Here is a 17003-nt window from a genome sequence, read left to right as displayed (position 1 = left end):
GGATCTAAAGAGCCTCTTGTTGAGGGTGAAAGTGGAGACTGCAAAAGCTGGTTTGAAACTCAACATTAAAAAAACGAAAATCATGGCATCTGGCCCCATCACTTCCTGGCATATGGAAGGGGAAGAAATGGAAGCAGTGACAGATTTTATTTTCTTGGGCTCCAAGATCACCGCAGACGGTGACTGTAGCCATGAAATTAAAAGACGCTTGCTCCTTGGGAGGAAAGCTATGGCAAACCTAGACAGCATAGTAAGAAGCAGAGACATCACCTTGCCGACAAAGGTCCGTCTAATCAAAGCTATGGTTTTCCCAGTAGTAACGTATGGCTGTGAGAGCTGGACTATAAGGAAGGCTGAGTGCCGAAGAATCGATGTTTTCCAACTGTGGTGCTGGAGAAGACTCTTACGAGTCCCCTGGACTGCAAGGAGGTCAAATCAGTGAATCCTAAAGGAAATCAACCCTGAGTGCTCATTGGCAGGACAGATACTGAAGCTGAAGCTCAAATATTTTGGCCACCTAATGCGAAGAGAAAACTCTCTGGAAAAGACCCTGATGCTGGGAAAGAATGAAGGCAAAAGGAGAAGGGGACGGCAGAGGATGAGATGGCTAGATAGCATCACTGATGCAATGAATATGAACTTGAGCACGCTCCGGGAGAGAGCGCAGGACAGGAAGGCCTGGTGTGCTATGGTCCATGGGGTCACGAAGAGTCGGACATGACTGAACGACTGAACAACAACAACAACAAGTAATCTGTATACATTTAGCTGTCTTATGCACACTTCCATTAACAGCCATTCAGCTTGGCAGCCCTGGGAAACAAATGAAACAAAGCAGAATGGCCCAAGTTATAAGCCCCATTCAAACAACAATTCTGGGGTAATTAATGTGCATTGGGCCAGGAGATGGGTGGGGAAACAGTGATTGTGTCCACTGGTGGACACCCCAACTTCCCACACAACTGACTTTTCTTCACACAGCCTACATGGGTACAAGCTGCTCTAGTCTTTTTCCGTAATGTGTACAACCTGAAAGTATGGATGTGCGTCAGCTCTGTACCCACGATCAGGGAACTGGTTGTGCAGAGACAGCTTATGTGTGTATCCCATGTATGTATGTAGGCTCTGTACATAAGAACATAAGAAGAGCCATGCTGGATCAGACCAAGGGTCTATCTAGTCCAGCATTCTGTTCACACAATGGCCAACCAGCTGTCAACCAGGAACCCACAAGCAGGGTATAAGCACAACAGCACACTCCCACCCATGTTCCCCAGCAACTGGTGTACATAGGCTCATTGCCTCTGTTACTGGAGGTAGCACATAGCCATCAAGACTAGTAGCCATTGATAGCCTTTTCCTCCAGGAATTTGTCCAATCCCCTTTTAAAGCCATCCAAATTGGTGGCCATCACTACATCCTCTGGTAGCAAATTCCATAGTTTAACTATGCGCTGTGTGAAGAAGTCCTTCCTTTTCTCTGTTCAGAATCTCCCACCAATCCGCTTCGTAAGATAGAAGAAGTGATCAACACATGGAAACTGGGGGAAGGGCTAGCTGGCAGGTGTGATCCCACTTCCTGCTATCAACATGACAATTATCTCCAGATGTGCAGAAAACCAGAGAGTTCCTTCTAGTCTAACCACCACCACCACGCCACCCCAAGATCATCCTATACTTGGAGCCACTTTGACAGATGTTTATGTCAATAATCCTATGGCAAAGACTAGAAAAAGCCCCCAGTTTTCTGATAGCCGAGGCATCCTTTTTTCTTGAACAAAACATGGGAGGCACCTCTTGCTCTTTCATACCCAAAAGAACTAAGAATACAAAAAATAATAATAACTTCCCACCCTTTGTGTTTCTGTGCAAGTCACTGTTCTGAACAGTAATTCATGCAGAGATGTGCTGGGCAGCATCTTTGGAGGGCAGGCAATTCTACGAAGTCTCAGCCTTAGGAGAGGTTGTGTCATTCAACCACATGCCATGCATAGAGGCAGCAGAACTGCCTGCCCCCAGCAGAGGATCATGGGAAGGAAGCAAGGCTAATAATGCATATATGCAGCAACCAAACTCCTCTGGGAATAGGCACATGGAGCTTGGAGCAGCCTTTGATTATTTCATCAAATCAATTTCTTGCTGCATACTAACAGCTCTCTTATGGCACACTAGCACACGGGAATTTCTGGATGAGTGCATCTAGAAAGGCATACAAGGAATACAGGAAATGGGTTGTATCCAATGTTAGTCCTACTTAGAGTAGAACCACTGAAATGAATGAGACTTACATTAGATACAACCTAATGAATGCTGCTTCACGAGCCTATCTTGATGGAACCTTCCATCCTTCATTGCTGATCACCATTTCTCTACCAAGGGACACTTGGTTCATTGCAAGTCAAGAACCAGAATTCTAGAACTCCAAAACCAAATCTTGCCATTTCACTAAAATCAGAACCAAGCTCATACTATGGCACTTGATTCCACCCATCTAATTAAAACAACAGTTGGTTTATTTAAACTCAGTCAGCATCAGACCTAGCGGTCATGGTGAATTTGAATCAGTGCCATCTGTCCCAATTGCTACAGTAGTAGGAAAACAGTGGGGAGAGGGGGGATTAACGGCAGTAGGAAGATCAGAGAATAGGAAGGTCTGTGGGCAAGGGCAAGACATACGTGAATGAATATCAATCTATTCTTAACATTGGAAGCCTTCCCCCATCTCTAACCTTCTGACTTCAGTAACCATAGCAAACATTGCCAACACCTTTTAAAGCACATTTTCACAAATAAGATGAAGGTTAGAAACTTCCACTTTTAAAAAAAGAACCAAATGAACTCCAGAATCTAAAGGAATCCACCCAAAGAAGGCAAAAGGATTTGCAACCATTCAGCAAGTTAACCTCTTTGGCTATGCCTGCATTGCAAACTCTTTCAGACAGAGATATATAGATATAGACATATAGATATATGTTGCATGATCAAAACTGCCATAGCAAGTGGTATTACAATACCATTTTAAAAAAAAAGGGGGGGGGGAGGAAAGAAACACACATGCCACATACACAAAGCAAAAACCACACTGTTGTCTATGCAAGACAATTTACACAGCTTAACACATAAAACCAAATACATATAAAAAGCTCATCTTACAAGCCATGCACTAGGTCTGGAACTTTGGAGGAGCTGTCTTGATTCACTTTGCTTCCAAGAAGCTATACGTGAGGTTCTTATTCTCTCTCTTTCTTTTTGGTTTTTGGGAGGAGGAAGGGAGGAGGAAGAACCATCTTCGGTCATCCGCCCTTGCCTGGACCACAGGATCAGAGCCCTGTCTGCATTTGTACTCTGCTAAACCTTGCCCACTCCACCCCCCCTTCATGGCTTAGCCAATATCAATATGGGATGCCAGTTCAAGAGGATCTGATTGGCTGAGGATACAGAGGCCAGGGCTCCTGAGGAAACTTTGCCCTGACTCACTCTCCCATGCTGGCTATCTTGACAGCAGCAGACTTCCTACAGGAGCACAAGCCTCAAAGGCTCCAGGACAGCACGGAAAAAACTGCATTAACGTACTTGCCATGCTATGCGTTATGAAAACATTCCAAAGCAAAGCTTGAGAAGAGAGAAGCTGACAAGAGGGCCCTTAGTTGCTCCCCCAACACCCTCTTATTGTTTTATACATTTCTACACAAGAGACAAATTTAAACAAAACAGAAAAGGAATCACCTCATTCCTGTAGAGAAAAGCTGGATTTCATACTCCCATGGATCAAACCCTCTAAAACTAGAATGCAGAAGTTATTTGGTAGGAGCTCTTTGTCATTTCAGCACACTGGCTGTACTCTGTGGCCTTTTTCAAAGTTTATGTATGGTCAAAGGTTCGGTGTGGTCAGTGCCAGAATCGTAGACCACTTGAGAACTCTATGACTGGATTCACACAACATAATAACCCACACTCAAGGTCGAGTATGGGTTGAGTGTGGGTTGTCGCTGAACCGTAGGTTGTTGTTGAAATGTGGGTTAACGTGCTGTCTGAACCCAGCCGGGATAACAAACCATAGTTTGTTAGCAAGCAACCCACAGTTCAACAACAAACCATGGGTCCTCTTCATGAATTGTTCATGGTTAACAAACTATGGTTTGTTAGCGGAGCTGGGTTCAGATAACACAACAACCCACATTTCAACGACAACCTACACTCAACTCATACTCAACCTTGAGTGTGGGTTATTGTGTTGTGTGAACCTAGTCAGTATGTGCTACCTCGAGTTCCATGGAAGAAAGGCAGTGGTGTAATGGAGCCAGGGCTCACAGGATTACAGCACTGGCATTGTTTTTTATTAGCAGGGACATCTGCCACCCCCTCCCACCCAGACTTCCCTGTTCCCTCTGAGTTTAGCTGCAATCCTCACAGCAGCTGGGGGGAAATGAATTTTCCCAGCAACAATGTATTGTTTCCTCTTGTAAAGCAAAGAATTTTGGTGTGGCTTGGTCTCGAATGGGCAACTAAGACCTATTAGCTTTACAAAAGCCCTGCTCCTGGTGGAGATGGAAACTGCTAGAACTGATTTGTTGATATGGATCAACACGGTTGCCTGCGTTTTTGGACCCTCCTCCAGGGCATGGCTACAAGGACTGTCATGATGAGTGCCTGCCCTTCAACACTGACCACTACATCACTGAAGAAAGGTAGAACATAAATGTACCAAGTAAGTAAATTATGTTCCTAAATAGACATGCACACAGTATTCCTCATTATTTCCAATTGTTTATTTCAGGGGTGGGCAACTTGTGGCCCTTGCAATAATGTCAGATTGCAACTCCCATCAGCCCTCACCACGGGCTTTGCTGGCTAGGGCCAATGGGAGCTGCGGTCCAACAACATTCAGAGGGCCAAGCTGCCCACCCTGGTTTATCCAGATGCCTGCCCCACTCCCTCCTATTCCCAGCTTTCAGAAAAGGTTATGGAAGAAGAAGAAGAAAGCCGCACACACAAAACTATTTGAATAAAAATAATTCAGACTAAAAAAAACATATACTAAAACTGTGTTACCAAATAAAAGCTTAATCTTGTGCACCAAAAACCAGCTGAGGGAAGGAGAGAAGAGAGAGAGAGAGAGAGAGAGAGAGAGAGAGAGAAGGTCTTGCCATCCCAGAAAAGAATCAGGATTTGGTTGAGGAAGAAGTTCCACAACTATAAAGCTGAAAAGACACCCACCCACCCCCCAATCCATGCTACAACGGTACACTCTTGACACATGGATAGAACACCCAAAGCCATGGGTCCAAGCCATTTGAGGCTTTATGGGTTAAAACCAGCATCCTGAGTTGTACCTAGAGAACTTATAAGGAGCAGCTATCATTTGCCACCCAAGATCCTTTAACTGTAGATGCAAGAGATTGAGCCTGGGGCTTTCTACATGCCACTGAGTTATGCCCCCTCCCTATTGTAAAGCTTCAACCACCAACACAGCCTCTGAACGAGGAAGCAAGGGAGCTAACGAAATGCTGTAGCAATGGAGTAATGCACTCCCAGCTGCTCCATTCACATCAGGTGACAAGCTTCTGGTCTGGATTTGTTGTCTGACAGCATGTAAAGAGCTGCAGTTACTGCACACACACACACATGCACACTTCTCATGGAATCTGTTATTAAATAGGTTGGGGCATTGCTCTCTTCTGAGAAAGGAACTTAAAGCTCAAGTCATTCTTGCACTTTCCTCTGTTCACCAATTAAAAATGCACTGATACTACATTACTCTTAAGAGAGAGAAAAAGCACACAACTGTCTTACAGCTTTACTTTGAACCATGGAAAAGATCTGGATAGAAATGAGCTCTCTCACACACAGACACCCCCCCCCCCCATAAGATGCCACTAACAGCAATCAGACATAACATTGGGTTGATCTCTTAAACATGCTTAAACAGAGACTGGGAGTAGGTCATGAGATTATAAACTTCCTTCCCACCAGCCCCTCCCATTTCCTCTTGATCACAAATCCCGTGCTTCAACTTAATACTACACTTTTACCAGCTCTGCAGTTAGCTGAGGTTAATGAGAGCTCACCAGTATATTAAACCAAGATGAATCTGGTTTAAAATCCTAGTTAAGATCTGCCCATCTGCACTGTCTCCCTACAATTTGCAGGCAAGAAGCTGGGTAGAACTACTTCAGCAGCTTTACATAAGAAACATAAGAACATAAGAGCCATGCTGGATCAGACCAAGGGTCCATCTAGTCCAGCATTCTGTTCACACAGTGGCCAACCAGCTGTTGACCAGGAACCAACAAGCAGGGTATGAGCACAACAGCATCCTCCCACCCATGTTCCCCAGCAACTGGTGTGCATAGGCTCACTGCCTCTGGTCCTGGAGGTAGCACATAGCCATTAAGACTAGTAGCCATTGATAGCCTTCTCCTCCAGGAATTTGTCCAACCCCCTTTTAAAGCCATCCAAATTCGTGGCCATCACTACATCCTGTGGCAGTGAATTTCATAGTTTAACTATGTGTGAAGAAGTACTTCCTTTCATCTGTCCTGACTCTCCCACCAATCAGCTTCATAGGATGACCCTGGGTTCTAGTATTTTGAGAGAGGGAGAAAAATGTCTCCCTATCCACATTCTACACACCATGAATAATTTTGTAGACCTCTATCATGCCTCCCCTTACCTCCTTTTTTCCAAGCTAAACAATCCCAGCTGTTGTAACGTTCTCTCAAAGGGGTATACTCCAGCCCCTTGGTCATCTTAGTTGACCTTTTCTGCACCTTTTCCAGCTCTACAATTTCTTTTTTTAGGTGTAGTGACCAGAACTGTACACAGTATTCCAAGTTGGCTTTGTTGGTCTACTCTCTTAACTCACTGTTTCCATCATTGCTGTAGGACAATCAAGGAGGATCTGCATGTTACAAAAATGAGTCTTTTACCACTTACCTCCTCCATCTCAAAGGAGTCCTTCTGCTGCAGCATAAGGTTGACAACGGACGGGTTTGCTATTGGAGTGCAGGGCTCTTTATCCAAGGCCAAAGCAGGAGGAGTTTGTGGAACGGAGTTGCCTTCAAGCCCACAGCTGGTTGATTCTAGTGTATTGCTCTCGAGACCAGAAGAGTTCATAACAGCAGCTTCTTCATGGAGTCTCTCTGAACAACCAAGAGAGTCACTATTTTGTTCATCTTTATGAGGTACAGTGTCACCTTGTGTTCCCAGCTTAATGTTGGTGCCAGCAGAAAGTTCTGAAGAATTAAGAACTTCTGCACTATTGGGAAGATTGCTAGGTACTTCCTCTTTTACTGTAGCCAGCAGAGATGTTTTGAAGTGTTTTGGAGTTTTGGGTTCATTTTTAACCTCAGCTTCTTCACTCCCATATTCAAATTTCCCCTTCTCAGCTGGCAAGGATGTCGTACAGCTGCCACCTTCCCCTGTCTGCGGGTTCCCACAAAGATTGAGTTTAGATAAGGTCTTCATTAAACGACTCGCCGTGTTGCTTCGCATTAGAGGAGGAGGGCTGGAGGCCTCTTTGCTGGAAGCGGTCGAATTCATGCTCCCAATTTTCTGCAACGGAGTGCCAGAAACTTGGGAGTACAAGGAAGAGAAAGCATTGGCCACAGTAGTGAGCACTTCAATTTGACGAAAGCGACCTGGCAAAAGGACAAAACAGAAATGACAAAGAGAACAATGAGGAACATTGTAAAACTCAATGTTGAAGCGACAAATGACTTGGGATTTGCAAAAGGTAAAAACAAAATGATTACAACAGTACATTAGAGCCAAGGTCATGCCAGATTTCTGACCCTCACATATCCTGATTAAATCCATAACTCTGGGTTCTGAAATTTGGTTGATTAAAAAATCTTGACTTTTAAAAGACAGTTTTTGATGTTCTCTAATTGAGGTGTCAGCCAGTACACCAAACACTTGCTCCTTTTTAGGGCATCACTCTAACTATTTTATAGGGAGTGAGAAGAAACCCAGCACACTAAGTTTTGCTGCCATGGGACCAGTCCTGAAAACACTTCTGCCTTTCAAGTCGCTTGAAGGAAAATACATCGTTTTGCATATATTTAACAATCTGCTTGTGAAACTTTCCAGGGGAAGAAGCAGGGAGGAACTCGAGCCCTTTCCATAAGCTTTGCACACAACAGTCCCTCTACCCTCTTACTCTCCCCCAATTCCTTTCAAGCCAGCTCCACACCCTCTCCCCTGAACCTTTTCCCCTTCCAAACTCCATGTACCACTAGCACCGTCCACTCTTTCTTCTCCCATCCATGATAAATTGTCTTCAAGATGGCAACAAGTGTTTAGAACAGCCTTCTCCAACCTGTTGCAGCATGAGGGGAAGATGGTAGAGGATATGGGAGGGAAGGTGAGCAGCTGAACTTGTGGATGGCTTCCTCCCCTCAGGTGACCAGGCTCAGAAAGGTCAACATTGGACGAGCTTTATAAGACAGAGAATTAGATCTGTTTAGCACTTCTATAAGTCCTCCTTCAACAGCTTTAAAAGCAAGACATTCGTCTGGCAAACATATCCTTTGTGGCCAACTTCCCAAGCAATATTTATTTACTGCATTTCTATATTGGCCCAAAGGTTAAGCTCTCTGGGTAGTGCACAAAATAAATCAGGTTTTTAATTCAGCACTTTTTAATTGTGTTCTTAAAGTTAGCTTACGTACTTGTCAAAGCAAAATTGGGATTTTCCACTTCCATGCGTTGCAACTGGGCATTCAGAAACACCTTGATATCTATCCCCCTGGCAAAGGACGATGAATTAAAAAACCTTGGTGGAATTTTAGAAGCAATGTCTGGTTCATCACGGCCAAATCCAAGATTGTACAGGACCTCTTCAGGATCTTCCTCATATAGCTCCAGTAGTTCAGACACACTAGAGATAAAAACAAAAACACAGTAGTTGCTTTCCACCCTCTCTCTTTGGTTAAGTACAAGCAAGATCTACAACCTGGTTAAATGGAAGAACCTGGATTTAGTACAGGATTTCTTGGACTATGTGAGGCTTACCACCAAATATATATGTATAATTTAGAAATGAGGAGTTTGGCCTATTTAAGACCAAGACTGTGATACTGAGCTTGCTGATTTGGAAGCAACTTCAATCAAAGCAAGACTTAAGCCCTTCATGCGTTGCCCAACATGCAGTTATAATCACATGAGGGAGGAGATTAGGACTGTGCTTGTTTGTCCCACCACAATCACCAGACCCGTCATCCTTTGTGCATTGGGAAAGGCAAGATTTCCAGCAGGACACCTTCTCTACCCATGTAGGCAGTTCATTGTACGATTCAGAACCCTGAGCTCACAGAGTTCTACATTGCACAGAAAACTGATGCAAGTATAGCAGTCTGGAGGGCGATGAAGCTGTGAAAGAGGGGGCAGGTTGAGCATGTGCAGTCCAGCTTTCCCCCTGCCCTTCACACACAACTGTAATCATGTGAAGGGGAACACATGAACAGGGCTTTACTTTCTAGGAAACATGTCCAGGAGTTCCTTGTATATAGTTTCAGACTGAAATGGAAGTCTTGTGGATTTTAAACATACTTCTACGCAATTTCTTGGGTCACTGCTGCCCAAAGCGATTTAACAGTACAATCTTATGTATGGCTATTCTGAAGTCAGTCCTATTGAGATAGATGGGACTAACTCCTAGGGGAGTGTGCAAAGGACTGCAGTCTTCAAATAATTCGATTTGGGGTGCAATCCTTCGCATGTTTAGAAAGAAAAAACTCCTACAGTTCCCAACATGCTGGCTGGGGCATGCTGGGAGCTGTAGGAGTTTTTTCTGTCTAAACATGCATAAGATTGTGTGTTAATGGCTTACAGATGGGGACATTAAATTGGTTCACATGCCAGAATCTATGGAATTTGAGTTCCATCTTGAAACGGAGCCAGGCTACATGAGAAGGTGCAAGCTGTGTTTGTTGCTCACATCTAAGTTGTTCCAATATGAAATGAAAGATGGAGGTCTGATTTTAATATTGGGGGGGGGGCACAAGTGAAGGGAGCAAAATCCTCCTTCTGCCCCAGGCACTCCTCTCTCAGTCCACCTCTGACGACGGAGAGAGGAGTGCCTGAGAAAACTGGACTGCAGGGATCTCAGGTGGGGGTTCAACTCCCACGACTCATGAAGGCCTTTTGATTTAAAAATAAGATATAGCTGAACAGGGCAGACACATTAACAAGAAATATGGCTGCCCCCATCATATTCAGGACAGAACTCCAAGAGCTACAAGTCTGTGAATAAACCTCAAAGCAGAATGTTATCAAGCTGGGCAAAATGCAGACCCTCAGACTACCATCAAGAATTAACTTGGTGATTCTTGTCAGGAAAAAAATGGATGGAGGAATAAGAAATTCCATTGACCTATTCCAAGTCCCAGACTATCAATTATTTGTTTGTGCTGTTGCACTCATGTCCTACTTGTGGGTTTCCCATAGGCAGCTGGTTGGCCACTGTGTGAACAGAATGCTGGATTAGATGGGCCTTTGTTCTGACCCAGCAGGGCTGTTCTTATGCTTACCTTGAAACAGTTGCACTGCTTTTCCCCGAGCCAGTGGAATTCATACTTCTCCCCTTCTGATGAAACTGAAGTCTCTTGTCCTTTGCCAACATACCATTACTAACAGAAATGAATCAAGAGTTAAAAGGACAGCAAATTTCCTTCCTCTTTTAAGATCACCCCAACTATACAAGATCGAACCATTTCTCTTTTCTTAAGAACACTTTGCTTTTTATCATTTAAAAGGTGGCCGGGGGGGCAGGGAGATAACACAGCCCTTCGCTTTAAATGGACTGCTGAAATGTGCTATCTGAAGCATAATGACCCCTCCAAAACCTACCCCTCTCCTGGGTTTCTACTATCTCCTCTAGCGAAAAGCCAACCACTGTCCTTTACCATATTCAGGGACCTGCATCAAACTCCTTTCTTTAAAAACATACAATATTTGACAAGACCACGTTGAACCCTTCTCAACATCTCCAGTATATAACACACCAAGGGCCCCACTGCAATCTGTAGACCACTAGGCCTCATTCCACACATCAGATGAGAGCCGTTTAACAAGTGTGGAACATAATTGGCAGTGGGATCCCCATGCATCTGTGGGAATCTGGATCCCTGTCAGGGAAATTTTAATTAAGACCATTGAATTTTTTTTAAACCCACATATTTTCAATTTCTGATATTACTTAATTTAGATTGAACACAGTAAGAAAAATGCTCATCACAGTCTTGTCACATAAATATATATCCCTGATGACAATCCGTTCAAATGAGTTAAGTTTTATATAGAATGGCCTTGTCGTTTTTAACTCCATGTCAGGCATTACTCCCAAATAAGAAGTGTGAATATTTACCAGATTTCCATTGGTTCACTGCTTTGATGCAGTTGATTAGCTGAAGGAGAAAGGTGGGGGGAGGGAAATACATATAAATTGGTGGCACTGGACTATATGTAATCACTAACAGAACAGTCATTTGATACAACAAGCAACACTTTTGCTTTTACTCTGAATATGGTGCTACGAATGCATATTGCCTAGTGTATTCAACTCTAGCCCTCTTCAGGCATTCCAAAGGATGCATGAGGGATAACGGTGGGGGACATGGCTAGGGCTGAACAAACTGGCTAGGCCCTCAGCGTCCCTGTGTATGACACAGCCCTTCATTCCGACAATAGTCCATTCCCGTGTAGCTCACGTCTATTCTGGACTCTCGCCCTTATCCCGTCCATTTTCAAAAATGTCCTTGCATGTGAAGCAAGACCTTTTAGAGGCACTGGAACCTAGGTACAAGGGTTAGCTTTAGAAAGACCTCACTGCCTGGGGTACAAATATTCTTTTCTTTTTACCTTTCTCCTATGACAGTATTTGGTCAAACAGGTTTCTGTAATGTTTCCACACACAAAAATCTGCAAAACCTCAGCTTGACCAATGTAAATAATGGTCCAGGAAAAAAGTGTCTCTGTATATGATGGCACTATGATATCATCTTCAAGTACCTGAAAAGCTAATTTGGTTGTAGCGAGCCTTCTTAGTACATACCTCTGACTTCAGGACATTTATGGAATGTTCCAGATGTGATTTGCTTACAACCAAAATGCAGGAAGCAGCCCTGAGGTAAAACCTTGGCAGAGCTGAGCATGAGCCATGAACATCTTGCCGCAGCCTGGCATCTAATTTTTCAGTGTCTGCCCCTTAAATGTTGTTGTGTATGCCACTTCAGTACATATTTATTTTTAAAAATAAATGATTAATTGTGGTCAGAAATCAAATAAATGATACCAACGCACATGAAAATAATTTTCTGTGACTTTTTTAGTAAGCACAGAAGCCTTAAGCTAAAGGTCTGTTATAGGGAAATCTTTTAATCCAATGTACGCTGATTCAATAAAATCTCATAAAACAAGAAGGAATACTGGGGGCAGGGGGAGGGGGAGAGTTCAAACTGAACTAAATTGCTTTTTCCCTCCACCACTGTGGAATCTTTCAACAAAAACAATGCTGTCAGTATTCTTCTTGCCAAGGGCCTGATCCTAGTACTTGGGGGCATACGCTAAACTTGATGTCAACAAGACAGACCTGTCAGGCACAGATAACCAGATATTGTTGCTAAATAAATATTTTAGGGTAGCATGAAGGTTTGAGAGCACCAGCTTCATTTTCTACTATAAAGATACCCCACCACTACCAGCACCACACATAAGATGCATAAATCAAAACAAAAAGCAAGCACAAATCCACTGAATTCGTACGATAAAAGCAAATGTATCAATATTGATTACTTATATCTCTCTCCACCTTTTTCTTCCAGGAGCTCAAGGAAGCATGCATTCCAGTCCCAAGGGGTGTCTCAGTAAGGCAGTGACTAGACCCATATCTGCTAAGCTCAGCTTTTGCAGCATGCACCTTCCAAGACCATGCTTTGGACCCTTTACCAATTATTACTACTGACAAAACCATCTGTCAACAAAATCCCTCTTTAAGAGTAGATCACCTAAGAGTGTGTGTAGGGGGGTGGGGTGGAATTTTGGGTTACTTGCCTAATGTACCACACCTTATTTCTCATCCCACAGATGTAAACAAGTGCAGGTAATTTGCTTAAGCAAGTTTTGCAGCACCCCTTGTCTACTGAAGCATTGTTCATCACCACAAGGGGTACCATAGCTCAGTGGTACAGAGCACATGTTTTGGATCTAGAAGGCCCCAGGCTCAATCCTTGCTATCTCCAGTTAAAAAAAAAGAGAAGTTAAAAAAAAAAAGAGGAAAAAGAGGGAGGGGAGGGAAATGCTGCAATAGTTTCAACATTTTAATGCTTCATTGAAACATTATGCCGTACTGAATATACACATCTCATTTTGAGCTCTGAAACTGGCCTGTGGCTATGCCAAGTTAGTACATTTTATTGAAAGACTTTTTTTTCTTTTTGTTGCATATTTTCCAAGGGTCTCCCTCTTTCCTTGTCCTCCCTTTCTCCCATTTGCTAAACAATGTAGTCCATATGGCTACACTAAAATATAGACACACTGTTCTGGATTAACACATATATGGATTCTGATTTGAAAAAAAGCAACAATCATGTGTTTAATGTCATACCCACCTTCAGCTCCCAGAGATAAGTCATCTTCAAAACTTCCTCCATTTCTCACCAGCATGCCTAAAAAAATGTCAATTTGGCAAAATCACCTTCTAGCATCATGGTTGCTTTCCAGTAATCTGAATTATCAACTTAAAACCAAAGCACCAAATACAATTAAAAAAAACCCTTTATCATATTAAAAATGCTCTTTTTTAAGTTAGTAGTGAGGTTTAGGAACCAGTCAAGTGCTCTGCAATGCACCACAGAAGGCTTCAAACTGTGTTCAAACTGACAGATATTGTCATTCTGAACACAGATAAAAAGTCTTATAAAACAAAGAAAGGAACATGAAAGAAAAAGAACTCTCCTTTCAAGCTAAAAAAGCCATTTAAGATTAGCCAGTGTGTGCCACATACCTTTGGTGCTGCCACACCGCATTTACTGTAATGCAAAGATTGCATCTTAAACTATTCCTCAGGTATCTTACCAGGGAGTTTCAAGCCTAAGAAACGGCCTGGAACAAACATCCCCTTTCTTCCCTCTGTACTGAAAGAAGGGAGCTCCAGCTACTGCAAAGGTTTCTTATATGCCCTGTCACTACCTGCAGATTCTTGTTGTACTTTGAACTTTTGCATTCTGGTTTGTGCAGGTGGTAACTTTTCAGGTGTGGCAAGCTCAGTCAGAGCAAGCCAAGAAAGATTGTACCACAAGGTTGACCTACTTCTCAGTATCGTACTTATCAACTAACTTTCTCCCCCCTCCCCTCCAAGCACACACACACACACACACACACACACACACACAGTCTACCCTATCACTAGGGGAAAAATGATTAAGCATTCCTTAACTGTTAAAGTCCCACATTACTCCCTTCCCACCTCTCCTGTCAGAAATACCGCAAAGGAACAAGGCTATCTCAGCAACTTCCAAATGCAGTCAACTCAAAACTGTGTTTTGAATTATTATTTTTGTACTTTCTGAACAGGCACAACACAACAACCAAAAAGAAAGCAGATCCTTACCTTTTAAAGTTGGGTTGTTCTGCTCATCCAGGGAGGCTCCCAGTGGTGTTCTGAAACCACAGAAGAGATTAAAACATGCATGACTGTCTTTAAAAAGTTGCTTCTTCACGTCCTTCCTTAAAGCAGCACTTCGTTCACATCCGCCACCTCCTCTTCCTGAAAGCATGCATGCACACACAAAACAGCTTGCAAAGTAACCTTTGAGAAAACCAAGCCTCTAAACAGCACAGTTGCGAAAGTGGTACAGCTGTAAACTTAACAGCCTGATCCTAAGCAGGAAGTAAGCTCTGCGGGACTTTATTCCCAAGTAAGCATGCAAAAGACCGCACATGTAGCCTTAAGTACACAATGTTAATGTGATGAATTAGTCTTTCAAACGAAAAACAAGCTATACTTTAATATCAGCATTACTAGCAACTGGCAGGTAAAGTGCCCGACGGTAATGTACTTAACTGAAATTCACTGTATGTTTTAAAACATTTCTCATCCATTTATCTATACCCAATTCTGTAAGCGTGGGCACAATGAGCATATTTTAGATTCCAAAAGGAATTAAATGTACACATTGTGTGTGTGTGTGTGTGGGGGGGGGGTGCACGCGTGAACAGGTGCGGAGTGTTGCAGTTTGGGTACAAGAATTAAATCTCTTATAGTTTTAGAAACACTCACTTGAATTCTGTCTTTTCTTTGTATTCTTATTCAAGCCAATTTAGAGAGCAATTCTTAATCAATTTACTAGAGTATGAGTCCCACTGATCTCAGTGAGCCTTGCTTCTGAGTAAACATGCATAGGACTGTACTGTCCAATCATGAGCCAGACTCTCATAGAGTTGCCAGTCTCTATCCAGAGATTATGCCTGGAATTTTTAAGAAACTCCAGAACAGTAAGACAGCATACAGCCCGTAACCTATGGCTCTCCAGATGTTCTGGCCTACAACTGCCATGATCCCTCACTACTATGTTGGCTAGGGCTGATGGGAGTTGTAGGCCAAAACAAGTGGAAGGCAACAAGTTGCCCAGAACTGCACTAGACCTCACACTCTACTTTTCCACGAGCCCTCCCTCTCTAAGGGCACAATCCTATCCATGTTTAGACAGAAAAAGAAGTCCTACAATTTCCAGCATCCCCCACGCAGCAGTGTTGGCTGGGGAATGCTGGGAGTTGCAGGACTTTTTCCTGTCTAAGCATGCATAGGATTGCACTCGGCTGTGAACCAGGAAGTCCCCAGTGCAAATCTTGTTCTGTTATTTACTCACTAGATGGCCTTAGGTAAGCCAATCGTGACTGACCTTACAGGGTTGTTGTAAGGACTTCAACAAGATTATACCGAGAACTTTGAACTCTTGAAATAACCATATAGATGCTTAATGTTATTACCATTAAAGCAAATGGAATAAAGAAAAAAAAATCTTCAAGAAACTCATGAACTATTGCTTTAGGACCAAAAGCAAAGAAAATACCCATGAAAAATGGGTCTGTTCCTATCAGTCTCCACAGTTAAAGAAAGCCCAACTATGCCCAACTGGGACAGATCCTCTTGCCTGATAACTGCCTATTTCTCTAGGGAAAGGAGAGGTCACACACTCTGAAAACTGTGGATTTAAACATGTACGGTAAGTGACCCTCTTAAAAAGGGGACAGACTGAGACTTACTTTTAAGGAAGCCAAGATGCCTCCAAATTGCCACCCTTTGGCTTGAATCTCTCTGGAAAAACTGTGTTTGTCAATATATGTGAAATCTGTTCCATATAAAAAATGTAACGCCTACTGTGAACAGAAGAGGATGCATACACACACACACACTCGCACACACAGTGGCATGTAGACTTCACTTTTGTGAAATAGAGTAGATGAGGGAGGGAAGTACGTGCAACAGCTCACTGCCCTGGAGCTTTTAAAGGGGCAGGCAGAACTTTCAGGTGGACAGCTCTAGTCCTTGACTCATGTTGTTAACTGACCAGGAGGAAAAAGACACACATAGCCTGGCCTGCTCTTGTCCCTTTAACAGCACCTAGGTGTGCTGATATGCACAAATCAGAAAGCAAGGCTTTTCACAATACAGGGGTAAACAGGACCACCTACTAATATTTACATACCAAGCTGCTGTTAAAGGCATAGCTGGTGGAAAAGTTGGGAACTCTGCCCTTCAAGGACAAAAACACATCTTGTACATGATGGTTGCACAACACACGCCAAAGCACTTGGGGCAGAACAGGCTATAATCAAAATAAAATACTTCATCTCAATCATTTACCATTGTAAGGATCTTTTCTGAGCTATTTCTTTGGGTACCAAAATCATGCAGCCCCACCTGGAAGCACTACGGCAAGTCCGATGAGTTTAACTCCCAGCTTCCTGGCCATTGGTCATGCTAGCCGGGGCTGATGGGAG

The 17003-nt window shown here is 43.2% G+C and overlaps 1 protein-coding gene across 5 annotated transcripts in view; it reads right to left on the bottom strand.

The window, feature by feature from the left end:
- ITPRID2 (ITPR interacting domain containing 2) overlaps window positions 1-17003 on the bottom strand; it is an 82243-nt gene that overhangs the window by 43616 nt on the left and 21624 nt on the right. For all 5 annotated transcript variants that reach the window (XM_084815247.1, XM_084815252.1, XM_084815236.1 and 2 more), the window contains 6 exons: window positions 14611-14660; window positions 13610-13666; window positions 11368-11407; window positions 10532-10630; window positions 8672-8880; window positions 6936-7639 (listed from right to left, as the gene is read on the bottom strand). In XM_084815247.1, the coding sequence (XP_084671373.1) occupies window positions 6936-7639; window positions 8672-8880; window positions 10532-10630; window positions 11368-11407; window positions 13610-13666; window positions 14611-14660 (1159 nt within the window). The remainder of the gene's footprint in view (window positions 1-6935; window positions 7640-8671; window positions 8881-10531; window positions 10631-11367; window positions 11408-13609; window positions 13667-14610; window positions 14661-17003) is intronic.

This window comes from Heloderma suspectum, chromosome 1, assembly GCF_057233095.1.
Source record: "Heloderma suspectum isolate Gila_16-S chromosome 1, 16-S_ref, whole genome shotgun sequence".
Taxonomy (NCBI): domain Eukaryota; kingdom Metazoa; phylum Chordata; class Lepidosauria; order Squamata; family Helodermatidae; genus Heloderma; species Heloderma suspectum.
The sequence above is the reverse complement of the archived record's forward strand: the minus strand, read 5'-3'. Positions and strand labels throughout refer to the sequence as shown.